This window comes from Sceloporus undulatus, chromosome 2 (assembly GCF_019175285.1).
Source record: "Sceloporus undulatus isolate JIND9_A2432 ecotype Alabama chromosome 2, SceUnd_v1.1, whole genome shotgun sequence".
NCBI lineage: Eukaryota > Metazoa > Chordata > Lepidosauria > Squamata > Phrynosomatidae > Sceloporus > Sceloporus undulatus.
Genome location: NC_056523.1, coordinates 19,593,427 through 19,615,480, shown reverse-complemented (window position 1 = coordinate 19,615,480; position 22,054 = coordinate 19,593,427). Strand labels below are relative to the sequence as shown.

At 42.5% G+C, this 22,054-nt stretch overlaps 1 protein-coding gene across 3 annotated transcripts in view; it reads left to right on the top strand.

Annotated features, from left to right (window-relative positions):
• GNL1 (G protein nucleolar 1 (putative)) overlaps window positions 1-17,943 on the top strand; it is a 40,923-nt gene extending 22,980 nt beyond the window's left edge. For all 3 annotated transcript variants that reach the window (XM_042447341.1, XM_042447343.1, XM_042447344.1), the window contains 9 exons: window positions 1,658-1,809; window positions 3,164-3,235; window positions 5,431-5,629; window positions 9,331-9,426; window positions 10,002-10,199; window positions 14,398-14,576; window positions 16,080-16,242; window positions 16,351-16,491; window positions 17,507-17,943. In XM_042447341.1, the coding sequence (XP_042303275.1) occupies window positions 1,658-1,809; window positions 3,164-3,235; window positions 5,431-5,629; window positions 9,331-9,426; window positions 10,002-10,199; window positions 14,398-14,576; window positions 16,080-16,242; window positions 16,351-16,491; window positions 17,507-17,817 (1,511 nt within the window). In that variant the 3' untranslated portion in view covers window positions 17,818-17,943. The remainder of the gene's footprint in view (window positions 1-1,657; window positions 1,810-3,163; window positions 3,236-5,430; window positions 5,630-9,330; window positions 9,427-10,001; window positions 10,200-14,397; window positions 14,577-16,079; window positions 16,243-16,350; window positions 16,492-17,506) is intronic.
• Window positions 17,944-22,054: the final 4,111 nt, after the last annotated feature.

Here is a 22,054-nt window from a genome sequence, read left to right as displayed (position 1 = left end):
GTTTTGCAAGCTCCAGATCCTCAAGATTCACCCATGTTCTACTCCCAAAGTATGGATCTTTTTTTTTTCCTTCTGGAAGCCTCCAGGACTGGCAGCTCAGATTTTAAATAGGTTGTAGTTTTCAGGAAAAAAACATTCTTCTCAAAACCAGAAATGGACTTTTGACCTCTTGAATTTCTGTTTTGTTTTTCAACTTTGTCAGTTGGTGTGGCTTTTTGAAAGTCCTAGGGGTAGAAAGTTGCCCCCCAGACTCACCACAGTTAACCTGTCACTATCCTGACTTTGTGACAGAATTCATAGTGCTTTAATTCTCTAATGGTACTTAAAAGAGAAGTGCGTCACTGGGAGATTATAGAGTTAAAAGCCCCAGTTGTGAGCTAAATCGAGTGGTGAAGATTGCCCAGTCACCCCACACCCCTTGGAAGGGAGATGAAGTAAAACCAAGAGTTCTCAATGAGTGTGCCAGTGTCAGAGTAAAGGGCTGACTATATCTATTTCTCCCTCAGCTTCCCCAAATCAGAAAGGTGAGAGGAAAGTGAGCCATGGAAGAGCCCTTACTTCTCCCAGTTACCCTTCTGAGTGGGGCAAGGCAATGAAGAAAGATGGGGGGGGGGGAAATGAAGCACTCAGTGCTGGCTCTTTGAGAGCTGACTGTGGTTGATCTACACTGTTGAAATAATGCAGTTTGACTCCACTTTAACTGCCACAGCTCCATCATACAGAATCCTGGGATTTGTAGTTTTGTGAGACCCCAGCACTCTTTGGCAGAGAAGATTGCAAACTTTGTAAAACTTCAAATCCCAGGATTCCATAGCATGGAGCTACAGCACTTAAAATGGTGTCAAAGTTGTTATTTCTACAGTGTAGATGCAGTCTGAGTCCCACTCGTGATGTTGGAAAAATCTGTTGTGGAACATATTGAGTGAGGATTTCAAAGTTCAGCCACCATGGAATCCTAGGAAGAATTATTTTTCTGAATGTACACAACCTCTTTAGATAACCAGTCCAATTTTCTAATCTGCAGGATTTACAGATGTACTGATGGCATTTTTACCCTCAATATTTTGCAACTTTTTAAAATGGTAGTGTGTTGGTGCAGAAAGGAGGGAGATAATCAATGAGATCAAGTTTTTCCCTTCCTTCCCTCTTTCCTTTAGCAGCACTCTATGACTAGCCTGAAATCCTCCCAGAATATATATACAGAAATATATACAGAGGATTCATGTGGCATGCAGAATTATGTCTCTTTGTTTGCATGCATGCTGAAGACAGACAGCTCAGAAGCTGTCTTCCAAATCATCTGTTGCAAACCTTAAGAATCATAACATTGTGGTGGAGGAGGCACATGGAAAATATGTCAATCTCCCAAGACACCTTGTTACTGACCTCAAAGTGGTTATCGTAGAGGACCAGATATACATCAAAAGGATATTCATTGTGCTGAAATACAATTCTTTAAAGTGTCATAGGCCTCTTTGGCTCCTTCAACCTCTTGATTGCTTTACAATCTGAGGAAGGTTCAAGTGAGGTAAATTGAGAAACAGTGTTCAGCATAGATCAGTGTAATGAATTTTTCCACTAGCACTGTGCAGGAACAGGATTCCAGTGAAGCTTTGTCCATATGTCCCAGTCGGTCCTTACTTTCTCTTGTTCTCAGTATTGGATTTTCCAAAACGCCCACCCTGGAGTTACCAGATGACCAAGGAGCAGCTATTGGCCCGAGAGGAGAAGTGCTTCCGGGAATATCTAGAGAATATCTATGCTACATTCCAGCCAAGCCAGCTAAGTTACTTTGAGCACAATCTGGAGGTGAGCCTTTCAGAGTTTCAAGGGAAAACTTGGGTTTCAGGTGGTGTGGTATTCTTTTAATCAGTCCACTTTTTAATCTACCGTCTTAAATCTATGAGACAAAATGTGACTTAGCATGTTCATATCCAAAGAAACTTTAAGTGTCTTTGGAGCTGGTATTGATGAGATACCAGTTCTGATCTCAAGAGAACATACAACTTCCCTATTGAAACAGCTCTTCTGGCTGCTGTTTTGTTTCTGGGCACAATTCAAAGTGCTGGTTATGACCTCTAAAACCTTATATGGCTCAGGTCTAGGCTATTTGACAAACCGTATCTCCCTGTATGAGCCATCCAGTAATCTGTGATCAGGAGAGACCCTTTTCTCAGTCCCACCACCAACTTAAGCATGGTTGGTGGGATGATGAGAGAGAGCCTATGCAGTGGCTGCCCCTGGAGTCTGGAACTCCCTTCCCAGGGAGGCCAGAATGGCCCCCTGGTTGTTGGCCTTCTGTGGCAGGCTAAAACCTTTTTATTCTCACAGGCTTTTAGATCAGAAAGTTGTTAAAGAATGGGCTAGGGGATGCTGTAGTTTAAAGAGCTTTTCTCTTTTGAAATTGAATTTTACTCTTCTACTGTGTGATCCATTTTAATACTATATTGGCTTATTTTCATGCTCACTTTTTGTTTGTTTTTAATTGTATTTTTCATTTACATCAAGAGCCTCTTTGAGTCCCACTTTTGGGGAGAAATGAGGCTATAAATAAATATATTGAGGAGTGGAAGGAAAAGCAGCAGCAGCAGCAGCAGCTTTGTAAAAGATGTAGCTGAAGGAGCTGAGAAGACCAAAGTTAAAATGGAGTGCAAAATTCAGAGCTTTTAAGGGTACCTTTTTGTTGCTGTAATCAAGGGTGTAGTTATAAGGAAAACAAAACATTGACACCCCTCCCCCCATATAAGAATTCTATCCCAAAAGAAATTTACCTTCGGTCCCCACATTTCTAGCTTAAAATAGCTGAACATTTAGAAATACAATTTTGGCATATGAAGTAAAGGGGCAGGCAAAATGGCTAAGGGAATGCAATCACAGCAAATGCAAGAGTTTTATTTGTGCCTGTTTTTTCAGTGTCTCACTTTCTTCAATGCTAGAAGTGTGAGGATGGTCAGAAAATTTCATTAATAGGACATAATTCTTATTTGGCCTGGCAAAGCACTTATTCCTCCTTCTCATAGCTACTCCCCTGTGAACCACAGCTTCCAGAATCCCTGAGCCAGCACAGATGAATAAATGTACTGACTGATGGGCTCAGTGGGACAGGAAAAATGGCACACAGATCTTATCTTCTGTTTTCTTATCTTCTGTTTTTTTCTCATAGACCTGGAGGCAGCTGTGGCGAGTACTGGAAATGTCAGACATCGTGTTGCTCATTACAGACATCCGGCACCCGGTAAAAACTCCTTCGTATGCTGTTGATCATTTGACTGCCTGTTCTTGCTGGCCTCTGTTCACACAGGCTGTTGGCTCAGTTTAACAAATCCTTTCATGTGCTTGGACTCACCAAGCAGGAGGCCTGTATCTACTCCTTTAAAGAATTCAAGCAGAAAATAAATCTATGAAAGCTTCTGGTTATTTAGTAGAATCTGGTCCTCTTTTTATACAACTCTTGAGTGAAGTGTATAAAAGCACAATATTAAACAATACCTGCATCCACAGAAACTTCTCTTCATAACAATCCTGTGCATGATTTAAAGATGGCCAGAAACAGATGGGCTTAAAAAGCTAGCTTTTGTGTGGCTTGGGTACGTGGCGGCATGTGGTTGCTGCAGCCCTGGCTTTGGGTCGTCCCTTCCTGCCTATCTGTTTCACCCCTAAATCTCCTAGAATTCCCCAAGGTTATTCTGGCTGCAGGTTTAGGGCCTGTTGTCGAAAAGGCAACTTTTCTGAACTCTGGAGTAACAGTTAGGATGAATTCCTAATCACAGTTTTCTTGAAACAAATGTTTAAACCTGGGAGTTACTGTCTTGAAACACAGGGGGCTATTTTTCTTCTGACAATTTGGAATGCTTTTTTAAAAAAATCCTTCCATTGGTTTAGTGTTCCCTTCTGTAGCTGCTGGTTTGTGTTTCATATGTTCTGCCTTTAAGGTTTCAAATCACACAGAGTCTTTATTCACCAAGGGACAGCAAACAGCATTTTAGTGATACCTGGTGACAGAACCTAGCATTACAATACATTGCTGTAGTAAATGAAAAAAGCAGGAATTCACAACCCAAGGGCTTCTAAATGTTAGACTGCAAATGTAAGATGCTCCAAGAGAAACATTTGAAAATGAATGGAGTACTGTATAGTGAAGGCCTATTTAAACAAAGCAGAATAAGAGATTTTTTTCTTTTTCTTTAATGATATATAGTGATTAAAGAATAAATTTATGTTGCATGAGAGGGAAAGATGTTTTCAGTGAAGATGAGTTCTTACAGCATATTTAAATTAAGAATATGTACATATTAAATTTAGAAACTATACTTTTGTTAGCTAAAGAGATAATTATATTGCACAACAGGCAAACAGAGATACTTATATTACACAACAGGCATGCAAATAAACTATTTAATGTATATGATATAGAAATATAATTTAGAGAAAAGTAAAAGGAATGTTTAATTGATTTGAAAGAGATCAGACAAATCAGGAAAGGAAGTCATTATGGCTAGATCTATGTTTTAGAAATGTCTTGTTATGTTTGTTTTGGGTGTATGGTTTTCTGTTTGTTATGTGGTTATGTTTATTAATATTGTTTCAAAACTAATAAAAATTATTATGGAAAAAGAAAAACAAATGTTAGACTGCACTTTCAGTAGCCAGCATGGCAGCCAGTCAGGGATTATGGAAGTTGTGACCCAGAAACATCTGCAAGACACAGTTTGCCCATATGTGAACTGGAAAAAAGGAGAAGACAGCACTTAATACCCACAGTTTCATTGCTGCATATTTACATCAGCACCCCTGGCATACAGACAGGTCACCAGTCATAGAAGGAGGTGTTTAGTATTTTAAACAGCAGATGAGTTTTCCTTGGCAAACTGTTAAGTCTCTCAGGAAGTATCCATATTTGGGTGGGCAATTTGTGGTGCTCCAGATGTTGCTTGAGTGCAGCTCCCATCAGTATAGTCAACATGGTCAGCAGGGAGGGGTGATGAAATTTTTGCAACATCTGAGGAGCCAGCAATATGGGAGAGGCACATGTTGCCCACTCACACACCCACACACCCAAATCTATCTGACTGAAGGAGAAGTTGGTGTCTGTAAATATACAGTGGACATGCTCAAGGGAGTTTTGGCTAATTTTGCCACTTAGTCACAGCCATTCTCCACATATTTACTGAAATAATTATAATGCCTTGATGTAACAGACATGAAAGAATAAAGCAGAAAATTTATCTTTTCTGCAAAGCAGAAATGGCCCAAAGACAAGCAATTACTGTATGTAGATTGTTTGACAGCAAGTCCATCCCTCACTTGGCACTCAGCTCTAATCATATCGTCATGTAGGGACAAAAATGAAGTAAGGCTTACCATGTTCCTAGTTCTCACTCTAGAGGTCTCATATTATGTCCTCTCCCATTTATGATCTTTCCTATCCAGGTCATCAACTTTTCTCCAGCTCTCTATGACTTTGTGACCAAGCAGATGAAGAGAAATCTCATCCTTGTACTGAACAAGATTGACCTGGCACCTCCAGCCTTGGTGGTGGCCTGGAAGCACTACTTAAGGAATCGGTTCCCTGAGGTACATGTGGTCTGTTTCACCTCCTACCCGCAAAATGACCAAGATCCCAGTGCAGGTACTTCTGAAATCTTGTAATGCTTCTTGGGCAAGTCACATGCTGTCAGCCTCAGGGGAAGGCAATGGCAAACCTTCTCTAAACAAATCTTCCAAGAAAACCCCATGATATTTTGCCACATTATGTTCTGCGCCTGGCCAACGTATGCCCAAGAGAAGCTTTTTTTTAACAATAGGAAATGAGCCAGGTGTTTTTAGAAAAGAAATTTCCTGAGTCCAAACCTTAGGGTTGCCATAAGATAGAAGCGCAATGTGAAGGCACACAGCAATAACAACAATGCCTCATGACCACCATGGGATGCTGTGTCCAGTGCAGCTGTTGTTATTTGTCACAGGTTTTGATCAGTATAACACTGGGGTAATGTAAGAAGAAGTAATATGAATTCTTTCATATTACTTCTTCTATGCAGGCAGAAAACCGGAGGCTATAGTGTGCTTAAAATTTTCTTACTGACTGCCTGGCAGCATTCTGTCCCAAGCAAGTCCCTTCCCATGCATCAGAACGACTGGCAATATCAGGGATTAATTTTCCTTGTTCAGAAGCAATAAATCAGTACACAAAGAAGCAATAAATTTACTCCCCATCTTGTTAGTTCAGGGTAACTACCACTGTCTGCAAGAAGATGAAGCTCTGAGAACCATTGCTGACTGTTTCATTCTATTTGAAGGTCACTGTTTAACAGTGAACTCAGCTCAGCTCTGCAGAAGTAATAGCCAACTGACATAGCTGTTTGCAAAAAGACAGCAGAGGAATTTGGGATTCTTTCCTTTTGCAATTAGTGATGGTTATCCCAGATAATAAACTGTGAGTTTTGAGCCTTTAAATATACCCTGGGATGAGAATACGACCTACTCATGGAGGTAGCTAATTAGACCTCTTGTGCACAAACTGGACCCCCAGCTTGTCTGCTGCCTCAGATGTGGTGAAGCCACTATATTATTGTAGATATTTGAAGTAAGCTTCAGCTGCTAGTCCAGTCAGGTTCCACACAGTCTGTTCCTTCACCTCAGGCTGCAGAATACCTTGGATCAGTCCAGAATACCTTACAGGATCTCAGTAAGATGGAAAAAATGTCTGCCTAAAATCTTGAGAAAATGGTTGAATGTTAGGGCAAAGAAGACAGGACAGATAGGCCGATGGTCTAAATATAATATTTTAAACCATATCCTAAAGCAGGGGTGGGCAAAGTGCCATTCCCCAGGTCTTCTTTTTGGTCCTGAGAGCTTCTCCCAGGGGTCCGTTTTTATGCCCCTAAACAACCTCTAGGGAGTGTTTGTGTGTGTGTGTGTGTGGGGGGGGGGGGGGGGGTAATCTGCCACATTTCTTCCCCACAGCTGTTTTGGGCCTAAGAAATCCCCTTTTAAAAACTTCTGGCTCATTTCTTGTTGTTTAAAAAAGCATCTCCTGGGCTTACATTGGCCCAGGGGAGGCAAATAGTGTGGCAAAAATACATCCCATAAAGGGTGTTGGGGGGCGTCTCTGGGGACAAAGGATTTATCTATCTGTCTATATATCCATCCATCCATCCATCCATCTATCTTTCTATTGATTGGGTTTTATGGCTCTCCAGAATCTCCTGGGGGACAATGCTGCCCCCTGACACTCACCCATCCCTCTTCTAAAGGAAAACTTACTTCCACATCATTCTGCCCATTAACTCGTATCCAGAGTTTGAAAATATCCCCCAGAATCCTCTGTCAGGAATAGCCAGTAGCTATGATGACTGGGGATTTCTGGGAGTTGTAGTCTAGAAAAGTATATTTTCCTGACTTTGGAATCGTCTCCCAATGCTATCCTGCATAGGGTTGCCAGAGTGAAAACTGGAGAAGGCTCCTGTGCCTTTCATGGTTGTGCAGAAGAGGGAATTTCAGCAAGTGTTCATTGTTACCTGGTTGCATGAATAGCAACACAGGAGCCCTCTTTAGTTTTCAGTCTGGCAACCCTAATCCTGCAGGAGCCTCCCTCAGAGTAAGGCAAGTGGCAGTCTGAAAGAGGCAGTCAAATTTCCTTCCTAAAGAGGCATGTTTGGTACCTATCTTCTTAGACTGTAGGTTTAAAAATCTTACAGATTTTTAAACAACTTAGATTTTTTTTAAAAAAAAATATTTTAATACATGGTAAACTGTCTTCAGACCAGGGGATGAAGGTTGGTGTACAGTTTTCACAGACAAATAAATAATTCCACCACTGTCTGCTCCAGACCCTAGCCAAGACATTTTGCTGCCTGAGGCAGAGCAGCAAATGGCAGCCTCCTTACCCCCATTTAGGTCAAATTTCATAGTACCCAAAGCTAGCCAAGTTATTTTGGTACATGAGGCAGAAAATCCCATAAGTGCTTTCCCTCATTCTTGGCAGAAAAAGCGAGCACACATTAATAACAAATGAAGTAACATTTGCTCTCTTTTCATAGCACCTCATATTTGTTGCTCGAGGCAGCTCTTTTACTCTGCCTGATGGTGCAAACTGGTCCTGATCTGATCCTTTTTTCAGAGCTCAGGAAGCCTTTTCTACCACCCTCTTATTGGTATATTTTGTGGTGAAAGTTGAAGAGGCTGGTTGGTTTTCCTTTTTCTAATTTCCTACTACCATCCTAGGTCCTACTGCATTTTACAGAAGTGGGGAACCTCGGGCTCTTAGGCCAAATCCAGTCTTTCTGAGGTGCCAGTCCAACTTTTGGGCTTCCCCAGATGGCCATGCCCTTTCCCATGACATCTTCATCATCATCATCATTTGGTGGTTTCCCACTTTTTATTTGTACAGTATTATTTCATTCTAGAAAGTGGTTGTTATTGTTGCTATATTTATTTATATCCTGCTTTCACCTCAGAATTGGGACTGAAAGCAACTTACAATTTAAAAGCACAGTAAAATTAAAAATATATAAAAATGACCATTAAAATAGAATTAAACTTTTACAATATTAAAACTGATCACTTATTTTAAAAAAAAATAATACAATGAAAAAAGATAAAAGCATTTAAAAACCACACACTTTAAACAGGTTGAAATGCCTCTCCTAAATTTCAGTTATTGGTGGTAGGAGTTTCAAGCTAAAATACGTTGGTATTTTGGGCTCTATCCTTCTGCATTTGGCCCTGCCCACCAGAAGAATGCAGTCCACAGGAATGTCTATGGAACTCAATTTGGATCTCAGACTGAAAGATGCTTCCCAAGCTTGTTTTAGGAACAGGTTTACTGGTTCTTCTCCACTAGACCTCACACTTCTTCCAAACCCAGGATAGGATTATGCATCCTCTGTCCCAGTCCTGACTCCTCATTTGTTTGTACTGTATGTTTATGTATACAGTGGGCCCTTATTATCCGCCAGGGTTTGGTTCGAGGACCCTCCATGGGTACCAAAATCCATGGATACTCAAGTCCCAAATACAATGGCATAGTAAAATGGTGCTCCTTATATAAAATAGCAAAATACAGGTTTACTATTTGGAATGTATACTTTTTAAAAATTATTTTCAAGCTGTGGATGCTTGAATCTGTGGATAAAGAATCTGTGGATATGGAGGGTCAACTGTATAGGTAGATATGTGTGTGTTTGTGTGTATGTGTGTGCATATGTATCCTGTGTTTTTCCTGAATAGGAACCGATGCAACTCACAACTTAAATTTGAACATGGTACATGAATTAAACATTCAGCATGGAGTAGTGGTTTGAGTTTTGAACTATTTTTTTCCCCTCTCAGTGTTTAAGAAGCGCCGGAAGCGTCGCAAAGGGTGGAGTACAGCCATGGGGCCTGAACAATTGTTGAGCGCCTGTGAGAGCATCACAGCTGGCAAAGGTGAGATGCTTTCTTTTATTGTTCTGTGGAGCTGTCCAGATCTTGGGAGCCTTCACTTTCTTAGACTATAAACCTCAGAATTTCCCAGCCAGCATGGTCATTGGAGGGTTCTGGGCACTGTAATCCAGAAACACAACTTTTCCAAACTCTGCTATTACTTTCAAACCAGGGCTAAACCAGGGCTAAAATGCTTCTCAAGGTCAGCATTATTTTTGTTTGTTTTTAAAAAAGAAGAGCTGCCAGAGCTCAATTTTGCTTATAAGCTCCCATCTTATAAGAATGAGAAATGAGTTGTAAAAGTGCTAGTCTGTACACTGGGAGTAAAACCATTCCAATAAAGGTCTGGTACAGAATACATTTACCTTCCTGTTAGCCAGTAGTATGTCTCACTTACTTCAGCCAAATCAAACTAGGGTTGTTAATAGCAGGATCTGGCACAACAGTAACAAGCATCCATAACTTTATAACCTTTCATTTTGGAGCCTGGATCTAAGGCCTGACTATTGTGAGTAGTTTTTGTTGATGCTGGGTCTTAGTTTTGGATTCTTTGGTGACATCGCTCTCTTTTTCTGCAGTGGACCTGAGCAGCTGGAAGGAAAAAATTGAGCGGGATGCAGCCAGTGCCTGCCTGCCTCTTGAGGACTCTGAAGACTCTGAAGATGATGACGAAAGTGCTGCGGTGCTGGTAGAGCACCAGACGGATGTGGCTATGGAGGCTGGGGGATTCTGCCAGGAAATCTACAAAGATGGAATCTTGACGATAGGCTGCGTAGGTGAGGAGTGTGCCATTTGCCAGCAGGCAAAACCATTCAGGAAAGGCTGGTACTCCAAAAGATGGGTATTAATAACAATTGCTTCAAATAAGTAAGTTTTCTCATATTGCTCCAGAAGCACCAATACTAGAACATGGGAAAACTTCCAGAACCCTCTTGGAATAACACAATAAAATGGTTGGATACCATAAATAGCACAAGCCTATATATGAGGAGTGAGAATAAATTGTGCTCCCAGATATGGTTGGACTGCATATCCCAGAAGGCCAAGCTAGCTTAAGCAGTGGTGAGGAGTGCTGTGAGATGCAGTCTCGCAACATATGGGAGACAAAGGCAAACTCCCCTGAACAAATCTTGCCAAGAAAACCCTGTGATATGTCCATGTTAGAGTTGCCATAAGTTGGAAATGACTTGAAGACACACAGCAACAATAATGGTTGCAATGGCAGGCTAATATTGGAGAGACTTGGGTTCAGTTTTCTTATTAGAAACAGAATAAAAACTGGAAAGCATGTATTCACAGTAGAAGAGTTAAAGGAAATGAGGCGGGATCAGTTTTCCTATTAGCCATGATAATTTGGTGGGTGAACTCAAGCCAATCACTGTCTTTTTGCCTACTTCACAGAGCTGTTCTGAGAAAATAATGAGGATGAGTGGGAGAACTGAATATTCAGCCTGGAGCTCCTTAGATCAAAATATAGTTGGTAATACAGTGCAGCCTTGGTATTTGCTGGGATTTGGTTCCAGCATCCTCCATGGGTACCAAAATCAGTGGATGCTCAAGTTCTATTATATACAACGGCATAGTAGAATAGTGCCCCTTATATAAAATGTTAACATCAAGATTTGCTTGTTTGGAATTTATTTCTATCTTTCTTGGACCAACCCAATGATTAAGCTTTTGAGTACTTCAGAACTCTTTGTTAAACAAGATGGTAAAGAAAACGAACTAGTGACAGTGACGACTGAAAAAATAGCTGATGTTGATATCCATGGAGTTTGCATTTAGTTAACAATATGAAGCCAGAGTGTGGGAGGAAGTTACATACAATCAGATTACATTCAAGTGAGTACTGCGATGGCTTTTGATTGCATCCTGGACTGTCCTTGGAACTGCTAAAATGAAGTTACAAATACTGTAGTGGTTTATTCCCTCCATGTTTGAAAACATAAAACCAACCTCCTATCCAAATCAGCCAATATTCTGATGCAGTAGAATATACCTTACTCCTATGACTGAGATAAAAAAAGAACCGCAACGCTGTTCAGATATTGTGGCTTCTGTATCAGCTGACAAAATGAAATGAACTGGCTACAATCCAGAGCAGTGGGAAAGAGGAGGAAAAAGATAACATAAACAGTGGAATTATTGTGATTACTTTTTCTGAACTACAATAGCTCACATCACATTACATCACATGATGCAGCCTGGAAGTCCTCTGATTTTGTAGGAGATATTGATAATTATATTAAGCAGAGTGTAGCATGCTGCAGTGCAATATGAGCTTCTGGTATAAACCAGAATAGAAATATGCAAGATGCTCTGGTAAGGTTTAAAAAAACAAAACAAAAAAATTTTTATTGCAAGAAATCCATCAAAACAGAAAAGTAGACGGACAAAATAAAGTTACCTATATTTCAGCAGAAGAGTTCCTGATGCTGACTCTCATATGTGTGTGTGTGTATGGCTACATCCACACTGGAGCAAATAACCCAGTTTGGCACCGCTTTTACTTCCCTGGCTCAAGGCTATGGAACTCTGGGAGTTGGAGTTTGTTGTGGGCCCAGAGTGGAGCGGAACCAGGGAAAAACTAAAGAATCAACAATGATCTCTTCTCTTTCTGTCACGGCATTGCTTCTGGCCTTTTTGAATGTCTGGGCGGGAAAATAGCAGTATGCTCTGCCATCATTTTCCTCTCTCTCCTCCTTTACATCCCTTATTACATGCCCCTAAGCTTTACTCTTGACTTATCCATGTGTTATATCAAAATCCATAATTTTGGCCCCCCAAACCTGCCCTCAACTTATACATGAGGTTGACTTATAGATGAATACATACAGCACTTATGATTTGGCTTCATCCCCATTTTTCTGGTCTTGCTTCTCCATATCAAGCCAGTACAGCACAGTGGTGTAATAGCTAGAAAGTTGGACTGGGAAGTTGCAAGATCCTGGTTCAAGTGCTGAGGGAGTCTTGAAGCTCACTGGATGATCTTGGGCTGGTCACAGTCTCTCAGCCTGACCTCTCTCAGAGGGTAATTGTGAGGATAAAGTGGGGAGAAGGGGAGTGATGTACACCACCTTTTGCTCAGCAAGGAAGAAAGGTGGGCTGTAAATGTAAGCAGTAAAAATTCCTTGCTAGTGACCTTAACTCCTTAAATTCTTTTTTTCTCAGTCAGCCTATGTTCCTCTGCTTCCCTTCCCTCGGGAACTCTTCCCATTCTCTCTTCCTGCTACATGATATCGGGGTGTATCAGGGTGGACAACTGTGGAAGACTAAGAATCTGCATTTGGAAAGAAAAATTGCTGACCCCTGGGATGCCCCATGGGCCACCAAAACAACCCTGACATATGGGCCTATGGGCTGCACTTTGCCTCTGTGGTGTAGTGGTTTGAGTGTTGGACTACAACTCTAGAGACCAATGTTTAATTCCCATCTTGGGCATGAAATCCACTATGTGACCTTGGACAAGTCACATGCTCTCAGCCTCAGGGGAAGGCAATGGCAAACCTCCCCTGAACAAATCTTGCCAAGAAAACACCATGACAGGATTGCCATAAATTGAAAACAACCTGAAGGCACACAGCAGCATTGTTCTCTATGAAGTGGCCTCCCTGAATGTTTCTGTGGTGTTACCCTCTCCCTTCCCCCATGTTTCCCTTCTTTGCAAGCTGTCTTTCAATTTCTTCTCATAGTCTACCTTTGCATCTTGCAACCAAGCTTTAAGTCAGGTGTGGAAATGATATGCCCCTCCAGATGTTGAACTGCAACTCTCATCTCTAGAACTGAACATTTCTTACACCTCCTTTAAGCATCATGGGAATTGACCACATTGTCGCTTCCCTCCTTGTTCTTTCAAGCTCCTTGCAAGTGGGGACTAGCCTGCCTTGTGCAGGAAAGGGGAAGCATAAGTAAATATTCAATTATGTGATTTTAGGCCTTCTCATCTTACTAGATGCAGGAAATTTAGACCACAGGCATTCTCAGCAAAAGATAGCTCTGCCTCTGGAAGTAGTAGTGGTTTTGATAAATGGTAGGGTTTGGGTGGGAGGAGGGTGATTTCCTGAAGGTGGCTGTAATTGACAAACACTTCCTGAATAATTTTCAAAAAGAAAAAAAGCACCATAAAAACAGCTACAAAAATGACACCCAACAACTTAAATACAGACACATACACAAAATAATCATTACACATGTAACACACATACACACATACTTTGCCTTTTTAAATAATAGATTAAAAAAGCTTTATTTTTACCCCGCCCCTCTGTCAAAAGACAATTGAGGCGGCATACAGTTAAAAAGTTCATACAATATACAATATCCCAATTATTCCCCCCTCCCCTAAAACATCAGTTAAACACATTAATGATTAAAATAATTGAAGGCTTTCATGGTTGGCATCCATAGTTTTTTGTGGGTTTTTCAGGCTATGTGGCCATGTTCTAGAAGAGTTTATTCCTGACGTATCACCAACATCTGTCGCTGGCATCTTCTCTTAAAATAATCAGAGACGAAGTGGGATGGTGGGTTCAAATGGTGGCAGGTTTACTATTCAGGAAAGGTCTGCCAAAAGAGCTCTGTCTTTGACAGCCTTTTTAAAACTGTAGAAGCTGGTAGCAGGCCATTCCATAATCTGGGAGCAGTTGAAGGGAAGGACCTTTGAATAACTGCAGTCAACCTGGTCTTTATAGGTTGTAGTAGATTCTTCCCAATGGACCCGAGTGTTTGGGGTGGATTATATGGAAAAAGGCAATCCCGTAGATAGGTTGGACCCAAGCCATGTGGGCTTTAAAGGTCATTAGCAACACCTTGTACTGTGCCTAGAAACTGATAGGCAGCTGGTGAAGCGATTTCAAAATAGGTGTTATGTGGGTCACTTCCGGTTTTTCCAGTGACCAACCTGGCTTCCATGTTTTAAACCAACTCAAGTTTCTGGACTAACTTGAACTCAACTGAAGTTTCCCCTCTTTCCAGGTTTCCCCAACGTGGGCAAGTCCTCACTCATAAATGGGCTGGTGGGCCATAAAGTAGTGAGTGTCTCCCGCACTCCAGGCCATACCAAGTACTTCCAGACCTACTTCCTGACACCAACGGTCAAACTGTGTGATTGCCCTGGGCTCATCTTTCCCTCTTTGGTTGAAAGGAAACAGCAGGTAAATGTATACAATACTGCTTATTAGTGAGGGAAAAGCAGAGAAGGGAGGGTGTGAAGATACTGTACTTAGAGCAGATAGATGTTCCCATGAAGAAATGCATTCTGGGAACTGAGAATCAGCATGGGAGAGGAAAGAGGTTGGGCTCAGATGCAAAAATTTCTCCTCAGTAGTGGGAATAGGTACTGGGTTCTGGCTGGGTATAACGGAAGGCAATGTTTCTGTAGAGCAATGGCTGTGAGTCCTGTAGTCCTCTAGATGTTCCTGGACAGCAACTCCCAGTAGTCTCAGCCAGCATAGTGAGGAGACTTGTAGCCCAACAACATCTGGAGAACTTCATGATTCCCATTCCTGTGCTGATTTAGTTCAGGGAGGAAAGTCTTGCAGCCCCCTAGTTGATGTTGGATTGTAGCTCCCAACAGCTCAATCCAGTTTAGCTAATAGCGAGGAATGCTGGGGGTTGCAGTGAAACAACAGTTGGAGTGCTTCTTGATTCCCATCTCTGTTGTAGCACTTTCAGTACATGTTTTCAAGATTGGGGCATGTTTCTAAGTAGAGATGTATTGGATTGAACACACAAAGCTGCTTTATACTACAGTCGGCCCTCCATATCCATGGCCTTGAGACTACTGGCCCCTCTGAGACCCATCTCCTCCCCAATCCTTTCCTTGGGCAGCCCAAGGAACGGATCAGGGAAGAAAAGACAAGAAGTGCCTTGACCCCTCTGAAACTCTTCTCCTCCCTGATTCGAGAAAAGGATGGGGAGGAGAAGGGGCAGGGAGCCAATTAAAGGGACAAGATGGTGGGGGGAAAAGGAGCACACAGACCTATTTCTCTTCCCCCCACTCACCCTTCCCTTTAACTGGCTTCTGAGTGGGGGGCAGTGTTATTCACAATTTTCCCATATTCACAGGGGTCTCATTTCCCCTAACCCCGATGAATATGGAGGGAGGACTGTATACGTCTTATAATTTGTTCATTTAGCTCAGTATTATGTTACAGCAGTGAAAAAAAACCATCTAGCCCACTTGCCTAGTCCAGGCCATTGGTGCTCTTAATCCAGCCCCAAATGGGACTAAGTCTGGCCCTGCTCCCTGTCCTATCTGCATTCCAAATGGAGAACAAGATGAACAAGGCAAGGGATGATCCTTCTGTTTACTCTGATCCTTACATGTTTTTCTTCACAGTCCAATAGGAATATGTTCGTCATCCAAAGAGAAGTGTGGTATTCCACAGCAAATGTCAGACACTCTTTGGGATTTCATTCCTAGGGATGTTTTAAAGCCTTGTGTGGAGATGCTAGAAATTCAGCAAGGGATATTTGCATGTAGAGCATGTGCTTTACCACTGAGTCATAATATGTTCCCCTCTGCTTGTGCTTTCAGTGGAAATGCAATGTAATGATTATCCTTACTCTGGCTTCTTAGTTTACCAACTACTGGGTGATAGATGGAGTCTGCACCTCCAGCAATTGACATGTCCTTCTTCTTATGTTCTTTTTAGATCCTGGCTGGTATCTACCCAATTTCCCAGATCCAGGAACCCTACACATCTGTGGGTTACCTAGCCAGTCGAATTCCAGTCCAGGCATTGCTCAAGCTGCAGCATCCAGATGCTGAGCATGGCAAACCTGAGCCCCCATGGTGTGCCTGGGATGTTTGTGAAGGTAAAATGGCTGCCTATACTGTACAAGAGTGTTGCATTATAATTAGGAGGAAATTCAGTCTAGGTATATTGGGTTCAATGTTTTTTGTAACACCTTCTCTCATTTAAGCCTGGGCTGAAAAAAGAGGCTACAAAACGGCCAAGGGAGCCCGCAATGATGTCTATCGAGCTGCCAATAGCCTTCTCCGCTTAGCAGTGGATGGGCGCTTCTGCATCTGCATGCGACCTCCAGGCTACACTGCACACAAAGGTAGGCAGAGAGCACTGTACCAGTTTACCTAGTGGGGAGAATAGCAGCCTGGGGTTGTGTGAAGGGGACACATGTCCCTGATGTGGGGTGGGTGCTAGAAACCTGGATTTGTTAGGTCACTCTTTTGAGGGAGGCAGTGTTAACTTGGAAATCTTTGAGGCACATTCAGACATAGAATCATAGAATTGTAAAGTTGTAAGAAACCACAAGGGCCATCTAGTTCAACCCCCTGCCATGCAAGAACTCTCAATCAAAGCATCTCTGACAGATAGCCATCCAGCCTCTATTTAAAGACCTCTAAGGAAGGAGACTCCACTACACTCTAAGGGAGTATGTTCCACTGTCAAACAGCTCTTACTGTCAGGAAATTCCTCCTAATATTTAGGTGGAATCTCTTTTTCTGTAGCTTGCATCCATTGTTCCAGGTCCTGTTCTCTGGAGAGGCAGAAAATAGGTTTGTTTTCTGGAGCAGCAGAAAACAAGACTATTGGTTGCCATAGTTTTTTTGTGGGTTTTCTTCAGAGATGCCAGCTACAGCTACTGGAATAAACTCTTCCAGAACATGGCCACATTGCCCAAAAAACCCACAAAAGACTATGGATGGCAGCCATAAAAGCCTTTGACTTCAAATTGGTTGCCACTTTTAAAACCTGAATTACTTAAAGGACCACCACCTTCTGTTTGTTCTTGCATTTCTAGTGAGATGAACAAGACAGGCATTCTTGCACATCTTGTTCCTCTTGATGAAAACATAATGTGGGCCTAAATGCTTCAGTCTGTCCCAGAATCCTCCAGCCTGAATGGCCACTGGGATTTCTGAATCAAAACAGTAACATTTGTATGCTCATCTCTCTGCTTTTGCACAGGAGGGTGCACTAGATCAGAGCTAGGAAGACTTTAACAGACCCTTTCAATTTTGTGGCAGTACTTACCACCCTGGACAGTCCTGTCCCAGATCAGGGCCCCCCACTTGGGCAGTGTTGTGATACTGACAACCCTTTCTCCTTCCCTGCAGCCATGTGGGAGCATCACATTGAAACTGCCGAGATGGCTGCCTTGCAATCAGCTCATCGCCATGATGGTCAGCACAGCTCTGGTGAGGAAGAAGAGGCAGAGGAGGAGGAGGAGGAAGAAGAAGATGAAATCTCCAGCTCTGGAGAAGAGGAGGATGAGGAGAAAGATCGGGATGCTGATGAAGAAGGCGAGGAGGAAGAGGAGCTGCTCTCTGTGCCCAAAAGTGGGCACAGCCAACATCTTCCTTCCAGGAAAGGAAAGCCATTGGCTGGCCGGAACTTGTTTGCTTTACTTGGGGAAGATGAATGTTAACAGCTTTTGCTGCTGGTTAGACTGAGCAGGTGGCCCTCTCCCCCTACCCATCCCAGCCACCCACCTGAGTGAATGCCCAACACCCAGAGCCACTGTATATCAATAAAGGTGATGTTTATTTCCTGACCCATCTCCGTGGCTGTGGAGAGGGCATGGGTGTGTGTGTGTTAAGGCATAAAACAGAAGATTATCCTATCTTATCACGTTGTCTTAACAGTGGCTTCATGAGCAGTTCTGGAGAGCTCGTGAAAAGAACATGAAGTTCTGAGGCATCCCCTGTGCTTTGACAGACAAGGGCAACCCAGTGCTCTCAAGATTTTTTGGACTATAACTGTTATAATCCTTGACCATCGACCTTGCCAAGCAGGGATGGGCAACTGCCTGGGGGCCAGGGGCCAGTTTTCCTCTCCATAACCCCTGGTATGTTGTGCCCGTCCCCATGAAGCCAAATATCTTTGTTTTCCTTTGCACACTCTCTCTAAATGGTGACCGAAACTCCCATTACATCAGTTCCTGCCACCTTTGGGAGGGATTACAGAAGAAACGGGGGTATTTGGGGGGTAGTATCAGGTTGTGGGGGTTTGGTGGATGTTTTTTTTTTAATGTAGTCACATGGGGGGGGCTTTCTGTGTGGTTTGGCAGTAAACATTGCCTGAAAATTTTGCCAAAAAGATTTTTTTAAAAGGATTATTTGGAGGGGGGGTTGCAGAACAGGGGTCACAGAAATGAGATTCAGGGGCTGTACTTTGCTCACCTCTTGGAATTGTGGCATTAGGAGAGACAGTAGAGATCACTTCTAGTCCAAGAGCAGGAAACACCAGGCTGCATGTAGCCCTCACTTATTTTTGCAGACTCAAGACACATCCTCCATGCTCAAAAATTTGTTTTCCAGCCAAAAAAGGAGACTTGCTCTACCTAGAAGCCACCATTCTGTTTTTAAAAATGGCAATTTCCTCCCTTGCATTTTGTTTTGCCTGGAAATATGTTTTATAAAGCCACATGTGTGGTCTTTTCACCACACAAGTTTCCTTTGTGTGCTCTATGGCAAATTCCTGGACAGAAATGTCCCTGGTCCACTAGAGCAGCCCTCCACATCGCATTTTGAGACCCTGAATGTAGTTACATGTGATTGCTTAAATACCCCAGGAGGCCTGAGGCAGTCTGTCCTACCTGCAGATTTAGGACATGATGGAATCATAACATCTGGCAGCACAAACAGTGTGACCCCCAACAGTGATGCCCAACATGTTTGGATCTTGGTTCCATTGTTAATCCATTTCAAACTTGTCATGAACTAAAACCAACTGCCTTTCAAGGGATCTCTTCTTCATGAATTGCCTGCACTCTTTGATCACACTAGCAATGTGGGACAGGGTCTTCTCAGTCATGGTGCCCAGACTAGAGCTTTAACTTTTATCCAGGGTAATTATTTTATCCAAATAATACCCTATTATTAACCACCCTAGTATAATCTTTTGTTAAAACCTGTTTAGGTTTTAAACTGTTAAGAAATGTTTCTCAATTATGTGATGTGTTAACTTAAAAAGAGGAATCTGTTCTTCATCGTTTTAATACAGGGCTGGGGAACCCAGATTTCCCACTCCTGATTTAGAGCAAGGCCCCAGGTTCAATTCCTTGGCTTCACTAGGGAAAGGATTGTGCAGAGCAGGGTTGACACTCTGCAACACTGCTGTCTATCGTCATAGACAACACTAATTTAGACATGTCCATGTTTTGGTTGAGAATGAAGCTAGTTTCTACCAACGTAGCTAATGAAGAAGGACCTTTGCCTGGAGTGTACCATTTTTGCTGGAGTCCTGTTAGTATACTATGCTGGCATAGCAGTGGTAGCAGGAAAAGGCCATGAACCAGGGATTGTGAAAGAAGTAAGGTATTGGAGAAACAGACTGCTCAGATCTGGTAGAATATATCTACCTTCCATTGTCATTTTTGAATGATCCTGGCAAACGTGCAACCCCTACTGTAGTCCACCAACAGGATTCTGGCTAGAGTTTCCTGGTGGACAATAAAAGGAAAGAAACTGGCACTACTTCATTCTTTAAAAGTTGAATGCACTGACCAAAGTCCTTTACCAGTCAATATCTGACCACAGGGGCATAGCCAGATGTTTCTCTGATTCTTCTCCCCACTCTCCATCTGCCATTGAATGGCTGTGGTGGGCTACAGTGGCTAAGCAGTGAGTCTGGAACAAAGGCTGTGCTCATTGTGGAAGATAGGACAGAATACCAGCCTCTGCAATGACAAAAAAGAAGCAGGCATAAGGTGGACTTATATTTGTGTAAGTTACTGATGAGATGCCAGCCGTTTTCTTGTAATGGTGAGAGGGAACCCAACTCTCTCTTGTTGAGGGCCACATTCCTTTGGGGGTTGTTTGGAGCAGTCTGTATGCTAGCAATGCACAGGGCCATTCTTTCTTTCCCCTCTCTGAAGCTAGGAAAGGTACCATGAAGACATGCCAGTTTCTCAGAGGTGAGAGAACAAGAACAAAGCCTATTGTGCAAGAACCCAAAGAAGTAAATTATCCTTTGCCTCGAGCAGATATATCTCTGGCCGTGTCTCTCTCTAGTGCTGTGCCACAATCTGCCTTTGGGAACAACCCCAGATTTGGAAAGTTGACTGGTGCAGAAGAGTGTTGCTAGTGGGTGGATTTTTTGGGGGGAAGGGAGCATTTTTTGGCTCTCCTTCCATCAGGGAACAGCATATAAGATGTCCACAAAAGAAAAAAGGAGCAAATTTCAGATAAATGCCCCTTTGGACCCAGACTGAGGTAGGTCCAGTTGGAACAGTTTCCCCCACTCGTGTCCGCATAGCACCTCTTGTTGTATGCCTTCAAGTCATTTCTGACTTATGGTGACCCTAAGGCAACAGAGTTGCCTTGGCAAGAGTCAAAGAGAATTTTGCCCAAGTCACACTTTCTCAGCCTCCGAGGATGGCAATGGCAACAGCAGCCTTCTCTGAACAAATTTGCCAAGAAAACCCTGTGATAGGGTCACAATGTTGGAAAGGATGTGCAGGCACATAGTGTCTGTATGCACATGCCATCACTGATTATGGATGGGGTGCTACCATCCACTTTTTGTGCAAAGGAGAACCTCTTCCAGTTTATTGATTCAATGAACCAAATCCACTTGAATGGGAAGGGTCCAGTGTAAAACCTGTTGCAATTACATTGCATAGGGACAAAATTCTAAAATATAGCCATGTTGTCTGTAGAATCAATACGTAGCGAGATTTTGTAGCATCTTTGTAACGTATGGAACGCTTCACAAATTTGTGTGTCACCCTTGCGAATGACACACAAATTTGTGAGGCGTTGCATATTTTTATGCTGCCAATTTCTTTCAGTTAGTCTCAAAGGTGCTACAAGATCTCTCTACATTGCAAAGTGAGTACAGGTAACACTGAGTATATTATAACCATAGTGTCACATAATTATGTCTTTGTTGCAAAAGGAAATTGTGTGTTATGTGCCTTCAGGTTGCCTGTCTACTTATGGTGACCCTATGCATTTTATAGGGCTTTTTAAGACAAGGAATGCTCAGAGCTGCCTTGCCATTGCTTTCCTCTGAGTGATGATAAATTTATTTGTGATATACTGCTTCCAAAATCTGATGGGGTCCCCTTTCTCCTGACTGATTTGGAACAGGAATGTAGGAACTGACTTGACCTATTACAATCCTCTCCCACAGCACCCAGGTAACCAGATTTAATCACAAAGCCTATATTGTTGACCTGTAGGGGCTTTTGCAATTATGGGACACTGAGGAACAGCTGGAGCAGGGCCTACAAAATCTTAACCACACCAAAAGTATATAACAGTTCAATTTCTTAAACATCTTGTCAGTGACATTTTGGAGAAACTTTCTGCTGCATTGAAATTTGTCAAGGGCGATTAGGATCACACTCAGGTCTCTTTGCTTACCACTGTTTAAAGAAAATAGATCCCTGAAAGTTTAGAACCACTGGCAGGGAACTTACCTACCCACATAAACATACCCCAAAGGACTGCAGTTCTTGTTAGCCTCTGATCGTAGAATCATACAGTTGGATCAGTGGCCATGCTGACGGGATGCTGGAAGTAAAAAGTTAAAGAACATCTGGTAGTCTATATGTCTTCCATTACTAAGTTAGACCCAAACTTCAGTACAGAATAGAAGCAAACTGAAAAGCAACAGTTTTATAAACCATTAATTCATCACATAACACAGAAATCCAC